Source organism: Chlorocebus sabaeus, chromosome 12 (genome assembly GCF_047675955.1).
Source record: "Chlorocebus sabaeus isolate Y175 chromosome 12, mChlSab1.0.hap1, whole genome shotgun sequence".
In the NCBI taxonomy this organism is placed as follows: domain Eukaryota; kingdom Metazoa; phylum Chordata; class Mammalia; order Primates; family Cercopithecidae; genus Chlorocebus; species Chlorocebus sabaeus.
Window position 1 is genome coordinate 64,446,874 of NC_132915.1, and position 21,396 is coordinate 64,468,269.

At 46.9% G+C, this 21,396-nt stretch overlaps 1 protein-coding gene across 6 annotated transcripts in view; it reads left to right on the plus strand.

Moving 5' to 3' along the window:
- NPR2 (natriuretic peptide receptor 2) overlaps positions 1–21,396 on the plus strand; it is a 48,710-nt gene that overhangs the window by 18,171 nt on the left and 9,143 nt on the right. For 2 of the 6 annotated variants that reach the window (XM_037998265.1, XM_007968782.3), the window contains exons 1-3: positions 12,588–14,079; positions 14,902–15,107; positions 21,144–21,257. In XM_037998265.1, coding sequence (XP_037854193.1) covers positions 13,413–14,079; positions 14,902–15,107; positions 21,144–21,257 — 987 coding nt within the window. In that variant the 5' untranslated portion in view covers positions 12,588–13,412. Of the gene's footprint in view, positions 1–10,980; positions 11,044–11,152; positions 11,336–12,587; positions 14,080–14,901; positions 15,108–21,143; positions 21,258–21,396 lie in introns of those variants that run through there. The other 4 variants (XM_037998268.2, XM_037998266.2, XM_007968783.3 and 1 more) reach the window with 4 other exon arrangements.

Below are 21,396 nucleotides of genomic sequence, written 5' to 3' on the forward strand. Positions count from 1 at the left end.
AAAACAAAACAAACAAAAAACAAGGAAGTAGTTGCTATGGGGAAATTTGAATTTATTGATTTTATTTTTATTTCTTGTTTGGAGGAGGGGAGTACTATAATCTTTTTAGTGTTTTTGGTTTTTATATAGGTCAATTCCCCTCTTTGACTCATCCCAACTTTTGGTGGGGGGCGGGGCTTCAGTCACATCCTTGTCTTTTTAAGTAACCCCCTCCCCATATTGTCCCGAGGATTGGGAAGCAGGAAATTTATAATGCCCTTTTCTCCAAATTCATTTTCTCTCCTGTGTTCCTTTGGGAGAAAAGGGAAATTAGTTCTGTCTCTTCACTCCTCTATATTACTCCATCTGGATGGACCCACACTGATAGCAGTGAACCTTGAACTTGGCAGTTTTGGAGCCAGAGTCTTTGCTCTCAGTGCAGTAAATTCATTTTTTTTTGTTTAGCTGCCAGATTTAGAGTCCAAACAGGAAAACAGAACTCACTCTGAGCATTTAAACCAGAGGGCATTTAATCCAGAGAATTAGCTGGCTGTGAATGTGGTGGAAGAGCTGAGAAGCCTTTCAAGGGAAGGTGAGGCAATGCGGGGGAAGATTAGCAACCTTAGGAACTTTCTGTCATCCCTAGGCTGCGGGAAGGAGGGGAAGTGCAAGGGTCAGGGTAACTTAGAAGCCAGAACTTTGGGGGCCTTTTTAAAGATGGGGTCTGTTGCCCAGGCTGGAGTGTAGTGTTGTGATCATGGCTTATTGCAGCCCAAATCTCTTGGGCACAAGTGATCCTCCTGCCTCAGCCTCCCGAGGATCTGGGACTGCAGGCATGTGCCACCACATTTGGCTAATTAAAAAAAAAAATTGTTTTAGAGACAGGGTCTCCCTATGTTGCACAGGCTGGTCTCAAACTCGTGGGCTCAAGTGATCCTCCTGCCTCAGCCTTCCAATGCCTTGGGATTATAGGCATGAACCACCGTGCCCAAGAAAGATAGCATTTTGACATCTGCCAAACAAGAGTTTGGCATGGACTGTCAGCAAACAGTGGTTTGTGATAACTATCTTGTTAAATAAAAAGAGAGTTGTTCTTTTCCTCCCCTCCCTCGTCTTAGTTCCCAACCACCAAGGAGCTAAACCCTTCAGGAGAACCTTCCAGAGAACTAGAAGAGGAGGAGCAGAATCAATAGAAGGGATCATATTCTCCTCTCCACCGCAGGCTCCTTAAGCCATGGCTTACGATGAGTTCTGCATTGGACCTGAGACTGGAGTTTTAAGCCATATTGGACTGAGTTTTTAAATAACCAAAAGGGAGCAGAGTGTTATGGACTCTGACCATGATGTTGTGAAGAGGTACAAAAGAGACATTTGTCATGGCACAGATGAAGACTGTGATGAGTGGCAGGTTATGTTTATACCTGACCAAGCTCAATGCTCAACAGATAAGTTCAGTTTATCCATCACTAAATCTATCCCTGAATCCATTGTCCCACCTTTCCCTGAAGTCTCAGAGGAATTTCTTTTTCTTTTAAAGTGAATTCCTGGCTGGGCACAGTGGTTCACACCTGTGATCCCAGCACTTTGGGAGGCTGAGGAGGGTGGATCACTTGAGCTCAGGAGTTCGAGATCAGCCTGGGCAACATAGTGAAACTCCATCTCTACCAAAAATACAAAAATACAAAAAAAAAAAAAAAAAAAAAGAAAGCAACCAGGTGTGGTGGTGTGTGTCTGTGGTCCCAGCTACTTGGGAGGCTGAAGTGGGAGGATTGCTTGAGTCTCGGGGGATGGAGGTTGCAGTGAGCCGAGATGGCACCACTGCACTCCAGCCTGGGTGACAGAGTGAGACTCCATCTCAAAATACAAATAAAAAAATAAAAATAAAGTGAATCCCTTCATCCATACTCATATATCCATTAAGAAAACATTTATTTGAATTCTAAAATGTGTTGCCAATGTGAGGTACAAAGATTAAGGACAATAAAATTCCTTCTCATGGAATGCACAATCTAATGGGGTAGAAAGTACCTACTTTAAAACCAATGTATTAAATTAAATTGAAAAGTGGCCTGATTAAGCCTCAAAGAAGAGTAATTAGAATGCAACGGAAGAGAAAACATTTCAGGCTGACAGAAAACCCATGGGCATGGAATAACGTGGCCCACTTAGAGGATTATAGATAGTTCTATATGTTTAGAAGGCATATGTGGCTGCAGAGGAGGCTGGAGAGGAAGATGGAGCCAGGACCACCTGGTGGGCTGAGATTCTTGTTCTCCACCCTGCAGGCTAGTGGCTCTGAACAGCAGTAGTACTTTTCCTGGAGGGGCACTTTGGCAGGTGGTGGGTGTGCAGGAGGTAGTGGGGGCAGGGGGGAGGAGGGAGGAGGGCAGGCGGGAGGTGGTGGGGAGGAAGGGGGCATTTTCTTGGTTGCTATAGTGATGAGAGTGGGTGCTACTGGCATTGTAGTAGTTGGAGGCCACAGATGTTAGACTTTGCAATGTGAGGACAGTTCCACATAATTAAGAATGTATTCCATGAGAGAAGGAATTTTATCTTGTTTTGGTTGTTAATCCTTGTACCTTGACACTGGCAATACCTTTTAGGTGTCAAATAAATGTCCTGCATTCGGCATGATTTAGAGATCCTGAGTTCTGCAGAGTCTTCAAATATTGCACCAAACAGTTGTGTAGGGTGTTATATATAAATACATCTGGTCTATTATTGCTTATCCTAACACTGGTGTTTAATGCCGTATCTTTCTTTATGGAGTGGCTTCTGATCTCTTAAATCAAAATTTGTTCATTCCTTGTAATTAGATGATGGAAGCATCTAATTACAATTAGTTGAGTGCCTCCTTTGGTGTTCTATCACAGTTATATGTAACCATTTACATATTGAAATACCTATTTTTAAAGATAAGTTATTGTCTTTTATTTCTCTAGTTTTATTTTTTTTTGAGATAGAGTCTCACTCTGTTGCCTAGGCTGGAGTGCAGTGGCGTGATCTCGGCTCACTGCAACCTCCACTTCCCAGGTTCAAGGGATTCTTGTGCCTCAGCCTCCCGAGTAGCTGAGATTACAGGCATCTGCCACCATGCCTGGCTATTATTTCTCTTCTATATTACAGTTAGGACATTTTATTGATGTTTTGAAATTATGTGTAGAGATAGGTTGTATTATCTATGCATTTTATTTTAAGTTAGTAAAGGTGCCGTTAGAAAATAATTATTAGAAGGAAGATTTAGGTTTGGTAGCATCAAGAGTCATTGTTTAGTCACTGATTTTCAAAGTGTTATTTTGAGCTGTAGAGCTCATTTTTGTTCATGAGCTCCTTAAAATAATAACCCACTCACACAATTTTAAATTGAAATCTAACTTTATTATTACAAGATTTTTTGTTTTTGTTTTTGTTTTTCGAGACGGAGTCTCGCTTTGTTGCCCAGGCTGGAGTGCAGTGGTGCAACCTCGGCTCACTGCAGTCTCCACCTCCTGGAATCAAGTGATTCTCCTGCTTCGGCCTCCCGAGTAGCTGGGATCACAGGTATGTGCCACCACGCCTGGCTACTTTTTGTATTTTTAGTAGAGATGGGGTTTCTCCATGTTTGGTCAGGCTGGTCTCAAACTCCTGACCTCAGGTGATCCACCCTCCTCGGCTTCCCAAAGTGCTGGAATTACAGGTGTGAGCCACTGCGCCAGGCCAGATGAAGTAGACTTTTAACTATTTTATTGAATAAAGTACACCAACTATGAAATAAGTTAATTTTTTTTTTTTTTTTGAGATGGAGTTTTTCTTTTGTTGCCCAGGCTAGAGTGCAATGGTGGATCTCGGCTCATTGCAACCTCCACCTCCCAGGTTCAAGCAATTCTTGTGTCTCACCTCCCAAGTAGCTGTGATTACAGGAATGTGCCACCACGCCTGGCTAATTTTTGTATTATTAGTAGAGACGGGGGTTTCTCCATGTTGGTCAGGCTGGTCTTGAACTCCTGACCTCAGGTAATTCACCTACCTCAGCCTCCCAAAGTGCTGGGATTACAGGCGTGAGCCACCATGTCTGGCTAGTTACTTAATTTTGTTTTGAGACGGACTCTCACTCTGCTCCCCAGGCTGGAGTACAGTGGTGCAATCTTGGCTCACTGCAAGCTACGCCTCCCGGATTCACACCATTCTCCCGCCTCAGCCTCCCGAGTAGCTGGGACTACAGGCGCCCGCCACCTCGCTTGGCTAAGTTTCTGTATTTTTAGTAGAGACGGGGTTTCACCATGTTAGCCAGGATGTTCTCGATCTCCTGACCTCACGATCTGCTGGCCTCAGCCTCCCAAAGTGCTGGGATTACAGGTGTGAGCCACTGCGCCCAGCCCTTAATTTTTTTATTCATGGATTTTATTCAATGTAGCTGAAGTATTTTTGTGGCTTGTAAAACTTTTCAGTTTAATTTTCTCTTTTTATTTTATTTTTAATTGACAATAATTATATATACTTATGAAATACAATGTGATGTTTTGATACATGTATAGTGTATAATTATCAAATTAAGGCAATTAGTAGCTCAAAAATTTATCATTTCTTTGTGGTAGGAACATTCAAAATCCTCTCTTCTAGCTATTTTGAAAAATACAATAATATTGTTAACCAAAGTCACCCTACTGTGCAATAGAACACTGGAACTTACTCCCCCTGTCTATCTGTAACTTTGTACTAGTTGGCCCACCTCAACCCATCCACCCCTCCTACCTATGCTTCCCAACCTCTGGTAACAATTATTCTACTCTTTACTTCTAAGAGATCAGATTTTTTGTTTTTTGTTTTTTGTTTTTTTTTGATTCCACATATGAGTGAGATCCTGTGGTGTTTGTCTTTCTGGCTTATTTTACTTAACTTAATGTCCTCCAGGCTCATCTATGCTGCTGCAAATGACAGGAATTCATTCTTTTTTTTATGGCTGAATAGTATTCCATTGTGTAAATATACCACATTATCTTTATCCATTCATCTGTTGATGGACACTTGGGTTGATACCATATCTTGGCTACTGTGAATAGAGCTGCAATAAACATGGGAGTGCAGATATTTCTTCAGCATACTATTTCCTTTGCATAAATACCCACTAGTAGGATTACTGGATAATATGGTAGTTCTGTTTTTAATTTTTTGAGAAACCTCTATACTGTTTTTCATTATGACTATACTAATTTATGTTCACACTAGTATAAAAGTTCTCCTTTCTCCACATCCTCATGAGCATGTGTTACTTTTTGTCTTTTTGATAATAGCCATTCCAACTGGGATGAGATGATATTTAATTGAGGTTTTGATTTGCATTTCCCTGATGATTAGTGATATTGAGCATTTTTTCATATACCTGTTGGCCATTTGTATGCATTCTTTTGAGAAATGTCTATTTTGCCCTTTTTAAAAATCATATTATTTGGGATTTTTTTTTTTTTTGGCTATTGAGTTGTTGAGTTCCTTATATAGTCTAGGTATTAACCGTTTAGATGTATAGGTTGCAATTATTGTCTTCCATTCTGTAGCTTGCCTCTTCATTTTGTCCTCTGTTTCCTTTGCTGTGAAGAAGCTTTTTAATATGATGCAATCCAATCCCGTTTGTCATTTTTGCTTTGGTTGCCTGTGCCTTTCAAATCTTATCCAAAAAATCCTTGCCCAGTCCAATGTCATAAAGGGTTTTTCCTGAAATTTTTTCTAGTGCTTTCATGGTTTTCAGTCCTTATATTTAAGTCTTTAATCCATTTTGAGTTGACTTTTGTAAGTGGTGAGAGATAGGATGTTTATATATTTATTTAGAGACAGAGTTTTGCTCTTGTCACCCAAGCTGGAGTGCAATGGCACTATTTCGGCTCACTGCAACCTCTGCCTCTTAGGTTCAAGTGATTCTCCTCCTCCCTCAGCCTCCCAAGTAGCTGGGATTACAGGTGCCTGTCACCACACCTGGGTAATTTTTGTATTTTTAGTAGAGACGGGGTTTCACCATATTGGCCAGGCTGGTCTCTTGGCCAGGCTAGTCTTGAACTCCTGATCTTGTGATCTACCTGCCTCAGCCTCCCAAAGTGCTGGGATTACAGGTGTGAGCCACCGTGCCCTGCCCTATCTCTATATATTTTTAAAACAGAAGACAGGGTCTCACTATGTTGCCCAGGCTAAACTTGAACTCCTAGTCTCATGAGATCCTCCTGCCTTAGCCTCCTGAGTAGCTGAAACTACAGGCACACACCACCCCGCTCAGTTGAAAACACCCCATTTTAATGCCAAGCTTTACTCTTCACAGAACATGGATATGGTGGGGAAAGACAGGAAGCCCCATTCATTGAAGGCACTTTGATTCATCTTCACAAATTTCCCTAGACCAATACTTGATGTATATATCCTTTTTCTTGGTGCTCCAAAAGTTTTTACACCCTAGAATAATTCATCATAATAAAATTTGGCTTGGGGGAGGGACATGCCTTTCTGTTGTAAACTGGGAGGGTTGTTGTCAGCACAACTGTTGTGAGCACAGGTCATTCTCAGGCAGATCAGTTTTGGGACTGAGTACATAAGGAGGTTCAGGGTCTGGAGATGGATTCCCTTAAAGCTATCTGCACAAACATAGTCCCTGGAAAGCCTTTTTGTGCTACCACTGTTTGAAGGCTGCTGCCCAGAGGTTCCCTGAAGGTGCCTCAGGGGTTCTGTTTGAGAATGAGGTGAAGGCGAAGGGTTTCTGGGCCCACCCCCACTGTTTCAGCTGGAGCAGCTGGGGTTTTTTTTTTTTTTTTCTTTTTTCTGTTTTACATGTATGTTTTCATCTGAAGGAATAGTTTTGCTGCTAAAAATAACAGTGTGAAAAACATAGCCTCCAAGGGGGACCATTTAAAGATTTTAAGCAGTGACATGACATAATTAGGTTTTTGTTTCAAAAGGTCGCTTTGGCACCTGAACATATCGTGGAGGCTGGACTGGAGGGAAGTGAGACTGGAGAGACCCAGAGAGAACACAGAGTAAGAACTGGCCACCCTGGGCTCCATCCCAGGGCCAGCATCCACTTTAGATGGAGCCAGGGTTCATGGCTTGCCAGTCTCCACTCAGCTCCTTCTTCCGTTTGCATTTCCTGCCTGGCCTATGACCACCTTTGCCTTTGCGACCCCTGCCTTTGACTGTTTTTCGTCTTGGATATCCAGTTGGCCACCAAATCCTGTTGTTTCTTTCCTCAAATTACCTTAGATTTGTTCCTCTCTCCATTACTATCCCATCATCCTTGATTAGGCACTTAGCATTTCAGGCTTGGGTTTCTCCAGGAACCTCTTCACGGTTCTTCTTGCTTTCAGTCTGTCTGCCCACCAGTCTTACATCACTACTGCTTAGCTTCTCTTTGTTCTTCATGACATATTGCAGTACAGTTTTGTCCATTTTTACTTCAGATTTCTTCTCTTCTTCCCAGTCTTTGGTTTCCATAGAAAATTCTACACAGAGCAGAAGATTAAAATAGTGACTAGTGCATTTCCAGTCTCTAGAAGCAGTGACAACCATGTTTCCTTTGCCTCATTTTATGCCAGATATTTGTGGAGTTAGCAGGACTTAAAAGGCAAGGGGACACCTTTCCCTCTTGCCACTTGCCTCTTACCACTTTTTCTTCAGTGAAAGATTTTGTGAAGTGGAATTTCAAATTGAGTGGGGAGATTATTTCAGGGAATATTATATTTGAGACTTCATGCTATCGGACGCTCCCAAGGGGTCGTAAATAACTACTGGGGTTGGTAATAATGACAAAGAGTGGAATAGGAAAATAGGGAAACAATCTATATACCTAGGAAGATGGGCCAAGTGTGAGACGGCAGAGAAGACCACCAGGGCCTTCCTGGAGACTCACAGAGGTGCCGGTCCAGGCCCAGATGGAGCAGACAGGTGAAATATGGTTCACCTGGAGCTTGAATCATCAAGAAAATAAATGTATGTGGTTGCTTCTCCTGAGGATTCTTAAATTCCTCTCTAAGGAATCATTGGCTGTCTATGAAACAATTTCCATGGGAAAATGACTTGTTTGGACTGTATTTTCACAAAGCTGATATTTCTGGTCCTTAGAATATGATACCTGTTTATCTTTTAAAACATATATCTATTCAGGTAAGTTGGAAGCTGGGATCTGATTTGAAAACATTTTGAACTTACAAAGATGTGTATGAATTCAAAGTAAAAACCCTTGACCCTTTAAACAATCACAGCAGTGCCATCCCCCTGCCTTTTTTTTTTTTTTTTTTGAGACAGAGACTTGCTCTGTCCCCTAGGTTGGAGTGCAGAGGTGCGATCTCAGCTCACTGCAACCTCCACCTCCTGGGTTCAAGCGATTCTCCTGCCTCAGCCTCCTGAGTAGCTGGGATTACAGGTGCATGCCACCACGCCTGGATTTTGTATTTTTAGTAGAGATGGGGTTTTGCCATGTTGGCCAGGCTGATCTTGAACTCCTGACCTCAGGTGATCTGCCTGCCTTGGCCTCTCAAAGTGCTGGGATTATAGGCATGAACCACCACACCTGGCCCACAGCAGCCTTTTGAGGCTGTTGAATATCTGTGAGAAGATGAACTGGATCTTAGATCTCCAACCATACTGTGCACTGCTGCGTGGCTGGGAGGGAAGTAGGAGTTGGAGGGGAACTAGAGGTTTGACCTGATTTCGGGATTCTGTCTCTCCCTTATGGGGCTAAAGTAAAGAATGCAGAATTTGAATAAAGTCTGTATTTGCTTTCTATATACTTTACTACATTTCTTTTTCTACATTACTTTCTCCTTTTCCTATTGAGATGTGTTGTGAAGTGTATCTTTCCTGCGTTATTTGATCTACCTTTCCATGGCTATTCTCTGCCCTCTGTTGGCAGGTTCTCTTGGAACTGTCTGTCTGTGTGCAGGGTACAACTGCATGGAGTCAAAGCCCATTTCTGCTAGTCAGGTCAGCAGAGAGAAGCCTGGAAGATATTTTGTTTTCTGGATTTCTGTAGGCCTAGGAGGCATGATCTGGTGTAGAATAAACCTGAGGATCCAGATTCAGCTGCACAAATAGGTCAGTTATAAAACGTTTAATGCTGTCAGTTTGGGGCATCAGAGCCTGTCATGAAGATTAGCATGAGCCTGAATCCCATGGTGGTTGCAGAGCTCAGCTAGGGTCTTAAGGCACCTTTGGCCTGAGTGAAACCAGGATTAGGATTTCTTTTGAAGAAGGAACAGGGCAGCTTGGAAACCATAGGAGATTCTAGTAGCTGGCCAATTTGATGCTCTGCAGTTTAGTTCTGCATCAGAAATAAGGTGTTTGGGGCTGGGCATGGTGGCTTATGCCTGTAATCCCAGCACTTTGGGAATCTGAAGCGAGTGGATCACTTGAGGTCAGGAGTTTGAGACCAGCTGGCCAACATGGTGAAACACTGTCTCTAATAAAAACAAAAATTAGCCAGGCGTGGTGGCAGGTGCCTGTAATTCCAGCTACTTGGGAGACTGAGGCGGGAGAATCACTTGAACCTGGAAGGTGGAGGTTGCAGTGAGCCGAGATTGTGCCACTGCATTCCAGCCTGGGTAACAGAGTGAGACTCTGTCTCAAAAAAAAGAAAAAAAAAAAAAGAGATAAGGTGTTGACTGACCCTATCCAGAAGAAATTATAGCTGGTATCTGTCTGTGAAGTAGAAGAAGGCCATGACAGTGCTACAAAGAGAAAGTTGGACCCTAGCTGGTTGCTGCTTAGGCCAGTAGAATCTAAATTTCCCAGGTTTTCTATGTATTGCAGCAGGGTCACCAAATACAGCCAAAATATTATTGTCCATATCAATGAGAGCAGTGATAGCTTGGATAGTGGGATATATACATAACCGAAGGTCTCATTTATCTAATATTTTTAGCTTCCCCTCAAACATGAAAAAATAAATACCAAAAGCCCTTCACTGTATGTTAATAAAAAACCTCATTAGGTGATTTATCTTTTATGTCCCCACTCCTTCCCACTTCCCTTTTGTCTTTTAAAATTGATTTTTAGTTTTAACTTGTGTTTTCTTTTTCTTTCTTTCTTTTTCTTTTTCTTTCTTTTTTTTTTTGAGATGGAGTCTTGCTCCGTTGCACAGTGGTGTGATCTCTGCTTACTGCAACCTCTGCCTCCCGGATTCAAGCGATTCTCCTGCCCCAGCCTCCCAAGTAGCTGGGATTACAGGTGCCTGCCACCATGCCCAGCTAATTTTTCTATTTTTAGTAGAGATGAGGTTTCACCTTGTTGGCCAGGCTAGTCTTGAACTCCTGACCTCAAACGATCCTCCCACTTTGGCCTCCCAAAATGCTGGGATTATAGGTGTGAGCCACTGCACCAGGCTCCTTCCACTTCCTTTTTTTTTTTTTTTTTTTTTTTGGAGACAGGATCTTGCTGTCACCCAGCAAGATCTATCCTCTGGGCTCAAGCGATCACCCCACCTTAGCCTCCCAAGTAGCTGGGACCACAGGTTCGTGCCACCATATCCGATTGATTTGTTTGGTTTTTAATAGAGATTATAGGCATTACAGGCAAGAGCCACTGCACCTGGCCCCTTCCTACTTTCTAGTTAAGTGGCCAACTGGAAGGAAGAGGGAAAGGCAAGATGCTTGAATGTTTAATCCCTAACATAATGAATTGTCCTTAATGTTCAGAATAATGACATATCATGCACTTGTACTTGCTTAGGAGTCGGGGTGACAGTGGTAGTGGTGGCTGATCCTCACTGAGGGCTGCAGATGTTCCAGAGAGACTCACCTGGGTATTTGGTAGCTATTATACTGTAAGAACAGCTTTCTGTGGTAAGTTCCATGAGTCAGCAAAATATCTGTAAAGAGCCTCTCCTTGGAGACCATGAAACCTGCATTTTAGTCTCTCTTTTGCAACTAAAAAGCCATATGGGATTGGGGGAGAGGAGCAAGTAAGGACACTGCGACTTTCCTCTCTGGGATCTGGTTTTCAATTATCTTTAAATGAAAGGGCTAAACAATATATTTATGTGATTCCTCCTAGCCCTGCCATTCTGTAATTCTTTCAGGAATTTTGTCATTTTGGATTTGCTTGTCTCATAAAACAGTGAGTAGTTGCTTAAAAATCAATTATTCTATTTGGTTGACTTGGTCTAAAGTATTTCTCATGTTGTCTCCTCATTCTTTTGACTGTTCCTTTTTTTTGCCTTGGCCAGATAGGACAAATTCCTTTTCACTACAGTATTGGGAGCCTGGAACTAGAGTTACCACCCCTCTGCGTTAAAGAAGGAGCCGTCCTGAGGCTTCCATTTCTACTGGGCTTGAGGCAAGAACATTGTCAGGGGCGGCCTGCTCTTGACCTCTGTGCCCCAGGGATTGCAAATGTATGTTCCTCAAAGGTAAGGGCTGTATCATTTCGCTTTCTTTGTATTCACAGTTACAGCTTGTGCTAGGCAGCCCGTGTTCAATAAATACCGTGCCTAAGGATAAAGTAGCATTGTCCTTAATTTCCCCCCCCAAACCACTAGGTGTCGCCTTCATCTCAGGGAAACCATGCCCATCCTCGCCCTATACACTCCCACCCTACTCCAGGGCTCCAAGAGCGCTCTTGGTGATTTCTGGAGAAATAGCTTGAAGGGGGAGAGAAACCGTGGCTCTCAGCGCGGGCAGAGAATGGGCTTATGTGCATGTCCTTTATGACAGTTGGAGGAAAATCCCCAAGGTCCCATAGCAGTCCCTCTCAGCCACCATGAGATCATCCCTCACAAGCTGTTCTTGGGGTCAGATTGGCACTCCAGATATGGGGACCCCGGGGAGAGCTTCCTAAGGCTGGAAGCCTGGGAGCAAGGTGGAACCCCAGGAGAGGGTGGATGGGCTTCCACTGCGGGGGAGTGTCCCGCCCGTCCGTTACAGGCTTTCCCCAGGCGCCAGCCCGCGCTGTGCAGGAGACAAAAGAAAATCGAGGCCCTGACTGAGCAGATGGTGTGGAGGAAGCCGGTCGGGCTGCGGTGGGCCTCTGAGGACACGGGGAGGGCAGAGGGGGCATGGAGACAGCGGGGGGCCTAGGGTTGAGTCCCAAGCAAGAAGGAGCCTCATGGACTTTCTAAGGACTAGTGGGAAGTGTAGCGCAGGGGCCCCTGGCTGCTGGAGGGGCCCGTCCAGGGAGCGGGCATGGTCCTCGGTGGAGTAAGCGGCACTGCCGTCGGGAGGGCGCTATGGTTTGCTAGGTGGGGGGGCTGGTGAGGACACCACACGTCTGGGGATCCTCGACTGCTTCCTGGAGACTGGAGCCACTGAGGGACTCAGGGAGTTCACAGGGGAGACCCAAGAAGAGCGGGCTAAGCGAGGGGGAGAGGACAAACCCTGGGGTCGCCGGCGTGTGTGAGATGGAAGGAGAGGCGGCGGGGGAACCAGGGGCGTGGGGGAGACCGGGGTAGGCCCTGAGAGTGAGGGAGCGCCCGGGAATCCTGCTGGTCGGCGAGGCCTTGGTGTGGAGCCCCCAAGTGCTCACCGGGGTGGGTTTGGGACCTGGCGGTCCCGAGCGCCCGGGTGGGGGGTGGGGGAAGGCAGCCGGCGCCGGAGGGTGGGGCCGGGAGGGAGGAGGAGGGGCAGCGGGGGAGGGGCGGGGGCGGGGGCGGGCGGCCTGCCCGGGGGAGTCGCACTCGGCCGCCGGCGCAGCGAGCGGAGACGGGCAGGGCCGAGGCGACCTGACCCGGACGAGCGGCGCGCGCGGGGCCCAGGCGGGGGGCGGGAGGAAGCGCCGGGCAGCGCCGGCCGCCGGGGCCCAGGAGAAGCGGAGCAGAGAGGAGCGGGGACACGGGCGGGGCCGCCGTAGCTCCGGATGGGACCAGCGCCCGGGCCCGTTAGTCCAAGCAGGAGCTTCGGAAGAAGTCTTCACAGGGAGATTTACCCCTGCCTTCCCCTGCCCTCCGGCCCAGGCCTCGCTTCGCTCCCCGCCTGCCCATGATCCCAGTCCGTCCTTCCGCGGCGCGGGCACCCTCCCACCTTACCCCCTTGGTCCTATGTGTCGCAGCGTCCTCCTGCCCTCCCGGCCCTTTCAGCTGTGAGGTTCCCCCAGGCCGTTTCTTTGTACCACCCGCCTCCCACCCCCACCCCATCCCAGTCCCAGATCCCCTTTTCCTTCTCAGCTTTGGATTCATCAGGCTACTTCACCTCGCACTGTCCCCATCCGGGCCGCAGGACCCCTCGGTGCCTCTCTCCCCCTGCCACCCCGCTCTCAGTCCTCAGTCCTTGCCTTAGGCTGGTAACCCACTCCTTGCCCGTCCCCCGCCTTCCTCCCATCTCTCCATCCTCTCCCTGGCCCCCAGCACCTTTTGCATCCCAGCCTACCTAGCCTACTCCTCCTCCTCTTCCTGGCCTTCTTCCCCAGGCTCCAGGCTGGGGGGTGTTCGTGTCTCCCCTGTAGGCCAGAGCAGCCCCAAGTTCTGGGGGCGGTGGGGCTGCTGCTTTATCCCCATGGCGCTGCCATCACTCCTGCTGTTGGTGGCAGCCCTGGCAGGTGGGGTGCGTCCTCCCGGGGTGCGGAACTTGACGCTGGCGGTGGTGCTGCCAGAACACAACCTGAGCTATGCCTGGGCCTGGCCACGGGTGGGACCCGCTGTGGCACTAGCTGTGGAGGCGCTGGGCCGGGCACTGCCCGTGGACCTGCGGTTTGTCAGCTCCGAACTGGAAGGCGCCTGCTCTGAGTACCTGGCACCACTGAGCGCTGTGGACCTCAAGCTGTACCATGACCCCGACCTGCTGTTAGGCCCTGGTTGCGTGTACCCTGCTGCCTCTGTGGCCCGCTTTGCCTCCCATTGGCGCCTTCCCTTGCTGACTGCGGGTGCTGTGGCCTCTGGTTTTTCGGCTAAGAATGACCATTATCGTACCCTGGTTCGCACTGGCCCCTCTGCTCCCAAGCTGGGTGAGTTTGTGGTGACACTACACGGGCACTTCAATTGGACTGCCCGTGCTGCCTTGCTGTACCTGGATGCTCGCACAGATGACCGGCCTCACTACTTCACCATCGAGGGCGTCTTTGAGGCCCTGCAGGGCAGCAACCTCAGTGTGCAGCACCAGGTGTATGCCCGAGAGCCAGGGGGCCCTGAGCAGGCCACCCACTTCATCCGGGCCAACGGGCGCAGTGAGTGTGGCCCGGGCTATTTTAGGGTCAGGGGAGGAGGGTCGCTGTGTCCTTAAAGCTCAGCACTGGGGAACTGTAGATGGAGATAGGCATTGAGCAGCTGTATGTGGTGGTTGGGATCAAGAAGCACACATGGACAGAGCACCTGTGAGAGGGCCAAGGCTTCATGATGGGAGCTCGTGAACACCCTAAGCAGATGCAAACAAGGCAAAAGAGAGCATGAGGGGTGAAGCTTGTATCAAGGTGGAATGTGAAAATGAGGGGATATTAAGTTTCAGGAGCAATGTGTGCACCCTAGAGTAATGAATGTGATTGATGGCCACTCTGAAATGTGCCCTGTCTGTGATCAGAGCTACCACCCAGACTGGGCGCCAAGACCCCTTGGTGGTGTAAAAATAATGAGGGCTCCATGAACGGGCTCAAGGCTCAGCAGATTTGGGAAAGACAGGTAAAGCTCATACTGAGAAATCTGTGCTGTCAGTGCCTTTGAGCCCAGGGAAGGGCAGGGAAGAGTCAGGGAGTGAGGCAGGTTGGGTGGGGAGCAGCAAGGGAAGCTCTGGGAAAGGGAGGGGCTTGAGAGTGACAGCTCCCTTCCTCTGGGGTCTGGACGGGCTCTGACTTCTGCCAGATGGTCCAGATGGTCCCAGGGTACTTATGGTGGACTCCAAGGGGTGCAGGCTGTGGAGCATCTGCTTTGGGGTTGATAGGTTAGGGCACTCTCTTTCTTGCTGAAGAGGGACATCCCAGTGATTCAGAGAGGGGGCTGTGTGGGGGAGCTGGATACTTTCTCAGGGTGCTCCTCTGTCATGTACCTGCTCCCAGTTGTGTATATCTGCGGCCCTCTGGAGATGCTGCATGAGATCCTGCTTCAGGCCCAGAGGGAGAATCTGACCAATGGGGATTATGTCTTCTTTTACCTGGATGTCTTTGGGGAGAGTCTCCGTGCAGGCCCCACACGTGCTACAGGCCGGCCCTGGCAGGACAATCGCACCCGGGAACAGGCCCAGGCCCTCAGAGAGGCCTTTCAGGTATCATTTGAGCCAAATCTGAAGGAGGAGGGGGAAGAGGTGCTTCGTTAGAAATTCCCTATCTCTCACAAGACCCCACAGAAACCCTACGAACCAGGGAGGAATTGTGAGCCACAGGAGTAAAATGAACAGAGGCGTTCTGAGTCTAGTGTCACCCTTTCTTTCTTCTCTACTTTTGTGACCCTTAGTGTGCTTGCTGCCAAGACTGACTTTGGCTGCCTCCAAAATCCTAAAACACTGACTTTCCTAAGTGCCAGTAGTAGGCTATATTGTGGGGGAGAAAAGTTCAGGAAAAGATTTGATCCTAACCCTTGGGTGGGCTTCCACTCTTTATGGAGAGGTGAGGCATCGTTCTGGTACAGTTAGACAAAGTTTGAGAAAGGATATGATTATGTGTCCTGGAACAGACACTAAGAACTTTAGTGGCTCAGAGGAGGAAGAGTCAATGTGGGCTGTGTTTAGGGAAAGCTTTTATACAGAAAGTGAGACCCTATTGTGACTTTAATGATAGATGTCATATTCATAGTTAGAGTGGGAGAGGAGATCCAGGCCTCCTGAGCAAAGAGAAAAAGAGGAATGGGTGCGTTTGAGAGACCAGGAAGATACTGACCTGACAAGAATGAGGGGTTCACTTAAAGGAGATACAGGAAATAAAGTTGCAAAGGTATAATCAGATTAAGGAGAGCTCTAAGTCTTAATGCACTAGGACTTGAATTTGGGGTCCTTGACTTTTTGTGTGTGTGTGTGTGTGTGGAGATAAATATACAGTAGTGACAGAATTCAGGATTAGAAGAGAGGGAGACCTGGGGCAGTGAGACCAACTGTAACAGGTTAGAAGGGGGTGAGGTTAGATATGCTTGAACTAGTGTGATGATAGCAGGAATGGAAAGAAATGCATTTCAGATTTCAGAAAATTTGTGGGGAATGTTGGCATGACTCTGTTCATTTCACTCCTGCTCAAAACTTTCAGTGACTTGTGTTCTAGAGAATAAAATCCCGACTCCTTATTGTGACATTTAAGACCTTCTGCAGTCTGTTCTGAAACCACTTTTTCAGTTTTACCTCCTGGTACCCTCATGCTGAGAACTGCAAACCACCAGGCCTCTCTGAGTTCCCCCAACCCCAGGGCCTTCCTGCCCCTATGCCTTTATGTTCTTTTTCCTTTTGTCTGGAATGCTCTTCCTTCCCTCATATAAGTGTTTCCCATGTATTTATCCATATCCCTCCTTTTTACCAAGAAGGATTGGAGGTGGCTTATGGGATAACCTTAAGGTCCTTTAAACTCTGGGATTATTTGGTCCTAAGTAGCTGTGTATAAGGGCTGGACCTGGGTGGCCATTCTTCTCCAGTGAGTAAGGTTTTATGTGGCTGTGATTATATATTTGGTTGCGACTGACGAGTGTGTGTCTGACTGTGGATGACATAGCTGTTTACATGCCTGAGAATGAGTCTGTGACTGTCACACTTGAATATGGGCAGTGGCAGGACAGGTTTTGTTTATGCTATAATGTTTTCCTAAAACAATCTTCTCACCTTTGTCTGGGTAATGCTTCCATATTCTTTAAGACTCATACCAGTTATTTTTCCCTTCTAGGAAATGATCCCAGAATCCCTAAGTGGGACTGAATTTCCTACTCTTTTGCTTAACTCCATCTATGATAGAACTAACCATATTATTCAGTCAGTGTTTGATTTATTTGAAGGCTGACTCATTTCATTAGTATTTACTGAGCACCTATCATGTCCAGTCACTGTGCTAGGTACTGGTATACAAGGGAGAGCATAACAGACTTAGTTACTGCCTTTTTGGAGTTTACATTTGGTAGGATGGGCAGGCAGTAAACAAGTAAGCAAATAAATACAAATGTAGAAACATATTGTGATGTGTTACTAAAACATAAAGGGGAAAGGAATAGAGTGCTATGAAGAGAAGAACGAGGGGATTATACCTCAGCTGGTGTGGACTTCAGAAGATCTGTGGCCTTCTCAGATGGGAGCACTCCATAACCTTCCTGGTGATATCCTTTTTCTTTTTGAGTCAACTCCGTTGCCCAGGTTGGAGTTCAGTGGTGTGATCACAGCTGCTCACTGCAGTCTTGACCTTCCAGCCTGAAGCAATCCTCCCACCTCAGCCTCCCGAGTTGCTGGGACTACAGGCATATGCCACCATGCCCATCTAATTTTTTATTTTTTGTGGAGATGGGGTCTTGTCATATTGCCCAGGCTGGTCTCAAATTCCTGGGCTCAAATGATCTTCTTGCCTTGGCCTCTCAAAGTGCTGGGATTGCAGGCATGAGCCACTGCGCCTTGCTGGCTGTATTCTATTTGTGGAAGAAAAGCCTCGCTTTCTTCTGTGAGAATTATTGGCCAGCCAAGGGTCCCCAGCATTAAGGGTAGGGAGAGGAGGGATCTAGTCATCCAATAATCAGTTATATCAATTAACTCTCAGTTCTCCCCCTCACTGTGGGCATTATTCAGACAGAAATAAAGAGGGAGCCTTTGCTGCAACACAAGCGAAGGGAACTAGGCAGCCAGGAATATGCTGATGGGAAGGTCAAGGCTTTGGGTAGGTGGGGCTGAGGGGTGATGAGGTGCCCCGCCTCTCCCCCCCACCTTCCAGTGTGGAAGCAGGGGAGGGGCTGAGGGAAGTTGGGCAGTTAGCTCCAGCCAAGCAAGGATGAAAGAGCACAGAGCCCTTCTCCCAGAGACACTGGCCCTCTGAGGTCCCAGACCAGGCCAGCCTGGAAAAGGTGGCAATAGAGGAAAGGAGGCCTTGACACAGATGCCCACAGCTTTTCCAGGAGGGTATCATGCTCAAGGAAAGGCCCTAGCTCATGCTGTATTGATACTGGCTACTGGGGAGAGAGCTCTGAAATCAAGTATGTTGATATGATTTTTCTGTCCCATTTAGATCTAGCTGCTCCAGGGCAGGGATCATGCTCATCTTCATATTCCATATGTCTAGTATGTAGTAGGTGTTTAACACATATTTGCTGAATTGAATTAGGTGTGTGTTGGGGAGAGGGGGATAGGATGAGGGATTCATCTAGACAGGAGTAAAGCTGGCAAGTAATGTAAACTAGGTGATCAACCAGGATAGGGAAGAAAAGATTGAGTGGAACTAAATAAGCAATGACCGGGCTCTGAGGATCCAGAGGGCTAGGCTGGTCAGTGGAGGACTGCAGGGTTAGAAACCCAGGCATAGGTCACAACCTACATGACCAGCATGAGATTGGGTTACATGCAGGGAGCACTAGTGGCAAGAATGGAAGAAAGCACCAAACCAAGGGCTTGGAGATCACTCGTCTTGTCAGGCCACTGTTGACCACCCTCCTGCCGTGGCCAGGGCAGGTCTCAGTGGGCGGGTCCGCAGGTAGAGGCAGGTGCCTCCTGATGGTGCACATTTCCTAGGTGTGTTGCTGGCACCCAGCCACCACTGCACCCGTTTGTGGTGGCCTTTGCTTGTTTTTTCCACCTGGGGTCCACTGTGAAATGAGACACAATTATCCTAAACAATCTAAACAATCTCAAGCCCCTGAGCAAGCCCAGAAACTGTTTGAGGTTGGGGTTTTTTGGTTTGTTTTTTCATTTTTGTCTTTTGGTACTACAACTATAACTAGTAACCACAGCAAAAACAGTTCTAGCATAGCAGTTTAGGGGGACCGTGGGGTCAAAACTATTTAAAAATAATACTAAGATCTTATCTGCCTGTCATGCTTGTTCTTTTGTGATTGTGTAGTGAAGTTTTCCAGAAGTTACATGGCATGATGATGTCATCACTTGGACAGCTATAGCAGGTGTACTTGTGTGTTCTTGCATTTTCAAAATTTATCAGTTTTAATTTCTAAGATGGTCAATACTGATAGATATAGTCCACATAAATAAACTTTATTTGGGGGTCCTTAATAATTTTTAAGAGTGCAAAGTGATTATGAGACCAAAAAGTTTGATAACTGCTAGCCTAGCAAACCAGCCAACCTAGAGAATTGTGTTAAAAATATGTTAAAAACTTTTCATCGGCCTTTATTGAAATATAAATTGTGTTGAACCTGATCTTTTCTCGCTCTTTTCCTGACTTTTTTTTTTCTTTTTTTGATATGGACTCTCGCTGTCGCCCAGGCTGGAGTGCAGTGGCGCGATCTTGGCTCACTGCAAGCTCTGCCTCCCGGGTTCACACCATTCTCGTGCCTCAGTCTCCCGAGTAGCTGGGACTACAGGCGCCTGCCACCATGCCCAGCTACTTTTTGTATTTTTAGTAGACACGGGGTTTCACCGTGTTGCCAGGATGATCTCGATCTCCTGACCTCGTGATCTGCCCACCTTGGCCTCCCAAAGTGCTGGGATTATAGGCGTAAGCCACCACACCCTGCCTTTTCCTAACGTTTTATATTGCTTGTCAAAAATATTCTACCTCTTCTTTAATTCTTGGAACAGGTGCTACTGAATGAACTGTTTCAACCCTTTCCTCAGTTCCCTTGTCTTTTTTTTTTTTTTTTTTTGAGACGGAGTTTCGCTCTTGTTGCCCAGGCTGGAGTGTAATGGCATGATCTTGGCTCACCACAACCTCTGCCCCCCAGGTTCAAGTGATTCTCCTGCCTCAACCTCCCGAGTAACTGGGATTACAGGCATGTGCCACCACGCCCGGCTAATTTTTATATTTTTAGTAGAGACAGAGTTTCTCCATGTTGGTCAGGCTGGTCTTGAACTCCCGACCTCAGGTGATCCGCCCGCCTCAGCCTCCCAAAGTGCTGGGATTACAGGTGTGAGCCACTGTGCCCGGCCTCCCTTGTCTTTTTAAAAAATTTTTACCTGAGACTGGGAGAATATTAGAAGTGTGTAATCAGGGAGCCAAATGCTCTAGTAAGAATAATGATATCTTGAGGCAAGCTGCAGTCTAATGTAATGAATGCATATTAGAAATAGACTTTATTATTTCCTATCTGAAATGAATTGATACATAATAGGCCATATGTGATGTGTCTAGTGCAGCATATCTCTATGGTCCATGTGTACTTTCTACGACAAGAATAAACAAAACTGGGAGAAATGACCAGATTTTAAATTATCATTTCACAAAGTCACGTTTCACAAAATATATTGAACTGAAGTCTTTCCTTGAAGTTGTGATGCCAGTTTCCTGTTGGAGCAGAGATTGGTCTCAGTGACTGTGTGGCTTGAGGCAGGGCCTGAGGCTGGGAGGTCCAGCAGTTCAGGCAGGAGAAACGTGTGAGATTAATGGGAGCCAAGCAGGCACTTCGGTGAGAGACAGAGATGCTGACTCATGCTCCAGTGAGGTGTGTGCATGGCTGAGATCACATGTGTCATTTGCTTACCTGTGAAATGTGTGTGGGCATGTGACTGTGACACATCTGTTACTCAGTGAGCAGGACAGTGCTGTTTGGGGTAGGTGTTCCACACATGTTAAATGGATGAGCACACAGCTCTTCACAGGTGGAATAACTGTCTCAAAGGATTTCCCTCAGTTGTCATAGGGCCTGAAATCTCTCTTAATTCACTGGGCAGAGACACTGTGTTCAAGTGGCCCAAATGACAATGTCAGTATTTTACTGATGACATTAACAGTGATTAACACCTCAGAGAGGAGCTGTTGGTGGGTGTTGTCCTTGGTCATGAGCAGATACCCAGAAAACATGGGACAGAGGAGCAATGTGAGCTGTGGTGGCCTGGCGGGAACCTGGATGCTGGAAGGGAGCTCTGGAAGATGTTGGGCTGGGCTTTGGGGATGGGGTTGACTATTATTTGCCAGTTTCCACCTTCCCAGAACCAGTCCTATCTACCTTTCAGGAGGAGTGCCACTCCCTCTTCCCAGATGTATGAAACACAACACACACACACACACACACACACACACACGCACACACACACAGAGGTTAGTAGGCCTTTCAAAGCCTTCAGACACACCTGTGTATATTTTATATTGTGTATATTTTACCAAGTTTCCCTGTCCTGCATCTTCTCTTCCCCTAATGCCTATCTTGAATCCTGTTCACTCTTCCCCATATGCTGCTGGTACAGACTGTATTGGTGATCACATACCGAGAACCCCCAAATCCTGAGTATCAGGAATTCCAGAATCGTCTGCTGATAAGAGCCCGGGAAGACTTTGGTGTGGAGCTGGGCCCTTCCCTGGTAAGTAGATCTCTCCCTTCCTGAGAGTCAGACCAGGCTTTGGGGAAGGGCTTCTCTCCCAAACTCAGCATCAAGTCTTGGCTGTGGAGCAAGCCCAACTTTGGGGGGTATCCACTTCCATCCAGGATTTTTCCTTCTG